Below are 2,055 nucleotides of genomic sequence, written 5' to 3'. Positions count from 1 at the left end.
AGGCGAGGCCGCTTCGGGCTGCACTCCGGGGCTGGTGCTCGGAGCATGAGTGTCCGCCCTGCGGAGGGCACAGGGCTTCTCCCCTTTGAGGGTCTCGGAACCCCTGCAGCTGCACCCCAGCCAGTCTGACCCAGCAGGTCTGCGTGGGGCCTGCAGTGGCATTTCCAGCATGTTCCCTAGTGACGCTGCTGTCCAGAGCCCCACCTTGGACCCGCTGAGCTTCAGGGCATGTGCAGCCCTTTCCCTGCCCGGGGGTGTTGCTTCCCTGGGGGGGGCGTGGTTTCCCTGTCAGGGAGTGGCTTCCCTGGGGGGGCGGGCGTGGTGTTTGGATGGTATAAATACAGGCCTGGTCGGTGGAGAAGGCAGCTGGCAGGGAGAGACTGAGTGACCCCAGAGCTGTGCTTTGCACCTGCTTTCTCTCCTCCCGATGAGCTCCTCTGACCGAGGCTCCTGGGGGTGGGCAGGGCGGCTGTGGAAGGCTCCCCGCTCGAGGAGCCGGTGCCCTGCCTGTGGGGTGACTTCCCATCCCAGAGACTGTCACAGTGGCTGCGGGGTGCAGGCTCTCTGTCCCGCGGCCCCTACAGCAGCCTGTGTCCTCGGGTGTGAGACACCTCCCAGCTCAGGCCTCGCTCACCTAACGTGCCGTGTGGTCACGTGTTTCCCAGTGGGCGTCCGGTTGCTGTGGGATGTCCCCTGGTTGGGGTGTCGCCTGGACCTGCCCCCCAGGCTGTGCACCTGCCTCTGGGGTGACTGTCTGTCCTCTTCTTCCAGCTTCCGCAGACGCCGCACAGCCCTACCCCCCAGGACCCCCCGGCCCCCTCCTTCGGGGCCCTGCTGCAGGCGGCCTTCCGGAGCGAGGACAAGGCCGCGCTGCTGGACGAGGCGGTGCAGGCGCGGCTGCGAGATGCCGTCCCACATCTGCCCATGCACCACGTGCTGCTGTCCGTGAAGCACGTGCTGCTGTACTTGCGGACCAGCGTGGAGCGCTTCCGCCAGGTGAGCGCCGTCTCCGCGGGCCACACGCCACCCGGCAGCCAGTTCAGTGCCCTGTGCCCACAGCCTCACCCGTTTTCTCCCGCGAGCTCCTCGCTGCAGACGGGGCCACGTGCTGCTGGGCTTGGTCGCTGGGCAGCTGCTGGCGGGACAGAGCCCTTCCCACCGCAGTGGCGCCGAGGCACCGCCGCCTCCCTCTTTTGTACGTGGTCGCGTGGTGGCTCAGCAGCGAGCTCTGTCCCTGACGTGGCTTACGGAGCCTCAGGGCAGGGGTGGAGCTGGGCCTGCTCTCGTTTTGGTCAGAAGAGCCCTGTGCCTTGGTTAGGGTTCAGGAGGCCACGTCCTATTGGGAAACGACTCTGAGGTTAACGGCCTTTTTCAAGCAGTCGCCGGCCTGGCCTCGGTCCTTGTTGCTGGTGGCATCGTGCCCCTGGTCAGGGAGGGCCCGGCACTGCCCGGTGACGGGCAGCCCTGCCTGGCCTGAGGTTGCTCCTGCAGCTGCTTCTGGGCCTGCTCCGGCGCCTGGTCCTGCACTGCGCGCAGCTGGACGCCCAGAACCGGGAGAAGTGCGAGGCCGCGGGGGCCGAGGACGACCTCTTCCTGGACGTGGAGTCTGCGGCTTCACTGGAGCTGGCCAGCGACACGGTACTATGGCTCCCCATGGCCGTCCTCGCTGAGTGATGGGGGGGGCGTTGCTGCAGTGAATTCAGGCTAACTCTTGGGACCTGCAGGCTGAGGGGCACTGCCCAGGCCGGGTCCAGCCCTCAGGCTCGTGCTGGGCGGAGATGCGTGACAGTGGGGTCCAGCTTTGCCCGGGCCCAGGGTGGGGTGCTGGGCTCCCCTGAGAGGGGCTTCAGTCCTACTCAGCACGGCCAAGACTGGCACAGCAGCTGCCGGCCTCCTGCTGGCCCCAGGCCCCTGAGAGTGGCCGTCTCTGTCTTCCAGACGCTGGAGGAGGTGCTGGTGGCCGCACTCCGCCACCCCACGCTGGAGGGCTGGTTCCTGGCCCTGGAGCGGCAGGCCCTACCCCCACACACACTCAGCCCCGTCCTCGCGAAGCTC

The 2,055-nt window shown here is 67.8% G+C and overlaps 1 protein-coding gene across 1 annotated transcript in view; it reads left to right on the top strand.

The window, feature by feature from the left end:
• URB1 (URB1 ribosome biogenesis 1 homolog (S. cerevisiae)) overlaps positions 1-2,055 on the top strand; it is a 43,360-nt gene that overhangs the window by 20,663 nt on the left and 20,642 nt on the right. The window contains exons 21-23 of the mRNA XM_014535196.1: positions 772-1,037; positions 1,479-1,638; positions 1,939-2,051. Coding sequence (XP_014390682.1) covers positions 772-1,037; positions 1,479-1,638; positions 1,939-2,051 — 539 coding nt within the window. The remainder of the gene's footprint in view (positions 1-771; positions 1,038-1,478; positions 1,639-1,938; positions 2,052-2,055) is intronic.

Source organism: Myotis brandtii, unplaced genomic scaffold (genome assembly GCF_000412655.1).
Source record: "Myotis brandtii unplaced genomic scaffold, ASM41265v1 scaffold139, whole genome shotgun sequence".
NCBI lineage: Eukaryota > Metazoa > Chordata > Mammalia > Chiroptera > Vespertilionidae > Myotis > Myotis brandtii.
Note: the sequence above shows the minus strand (reverse complement) of the source record. Positions and strands in the feature narration are given on the sequence as shown.